At 38.7% G+C, this 1,042-nt stretch overlaps 1 protein-coding gene across 1 annotated transcript in view; it reads left to right on the forward strand.

Annotated features, from left to right (window-relative positions):
• Nucleotides 1–1,042, forward strand: part of Tsr1 (TSR1, ribosome maturation factor) — a 14,127-nt gene that overhangs the window by 6,696 nt on the left and 6,389 nt on the right. Inside the window, 1 exon segment of the mRNA XM_012515615.2 lies at nucleotides 22–95. Within this exon segment, the coding sequence (XP_012371069.1) occupies nucleotides 22–95 (74 nt within the window).

Here is a 1,042-nt window from a genome sequence, read left to right on the forward strand (position 1 = left end):
CTGAATGGATTTTGGATGAAGGTGGTGAAAGTGGTGAGGAAGGAGATGACTATGATGATATAGAACATGAGGATTTCATGGAAGAGGAATCTCAGGTAAGGCAATAGGCCCTTAGGCTACTTCTGTATACAGCTTCAAACATAAGACAAAATATCCTGATCTTTATTTTATTTTATTTTTTTCTGTTCTGTAGATCCTTCTTGCTGAGCTACTTTTCCATTTTTTATTTTGAGACAGGATTTCACTGAGTTGCTAAATTGCCCAGGTTATACTTATTTATTTTATTTTAATTTAATTAATTAATTTATTTTTGCGGTACCAAGGGTTGAACTCAGGAACCTGTGCTTGCCAGGCAAGTGCTTATTCTACTGAGCTATCTCCCTGGCCCAATTTATTTAATTTTTTAAGGAATAACTGTTTGGACTGTGGGTGAGATTTATTTATTTTTTTTTAAGTACAGGGTCTACAGGATCTCACTAACAGATTGGACTGGTAGTGATTCTCCTGTTTTCAGCCTCCCAAGCCCTAGGATTACAGGCATGCGCCACCACGCCCAGTCTTAATCGCTGTCTCCACCCCCAAGGGCAGCAAGGCATAGCCAGAATCCAGCCCCAGTTCCTGCATCTGCCTAAGGAGGCACTTTAATCCTCTGAGCTATCTGGCTGGCCCTAGATTTTTATTTATTTATTTATTTGTTTATTTACTTGAGACCAGGTCTCACTATATACTCTAGGTTGGCCTCAGACTTGAGACAGTCTTGTTTCAGCCTCCCAAATTTCTGGAATTACAGGGCATGCACTATTATGCCTATCTAAGACTTGTTTTATGACTTTTCATTAGAATTTTTGTTCGTTGGGACTCAAGTCTAGTAAAATTATTTTTAGCTTACTGGTCTTCGGGGGTAGAGATATTTTTCTGAGGTAACTACAGTATAATCTGTTATTTTACAGTGTGAAAGTAGTGAAGAGGAGGAGGAGGAATGTGAAACTATGACAATAGGGGAGTCTGTGCATGATGATCTATATGATGAGAAAATGGATGA

Source organism: Octodon degus, unplaced genomic scaffold (assembly GCF_000260255.1).
Source record: "Octodon degus isolate 3935 unplaced genomic scaffold, OctDeg1.0 scaffold00072, whole genome shotgun sequence".
Classification (NCBI taxonomy): domain Eukaryota; kingdom Metazoa; phylum Chordata; class Mammalia; order Rodentia; family Octodontidae; genus Octodon; species Octodon degus.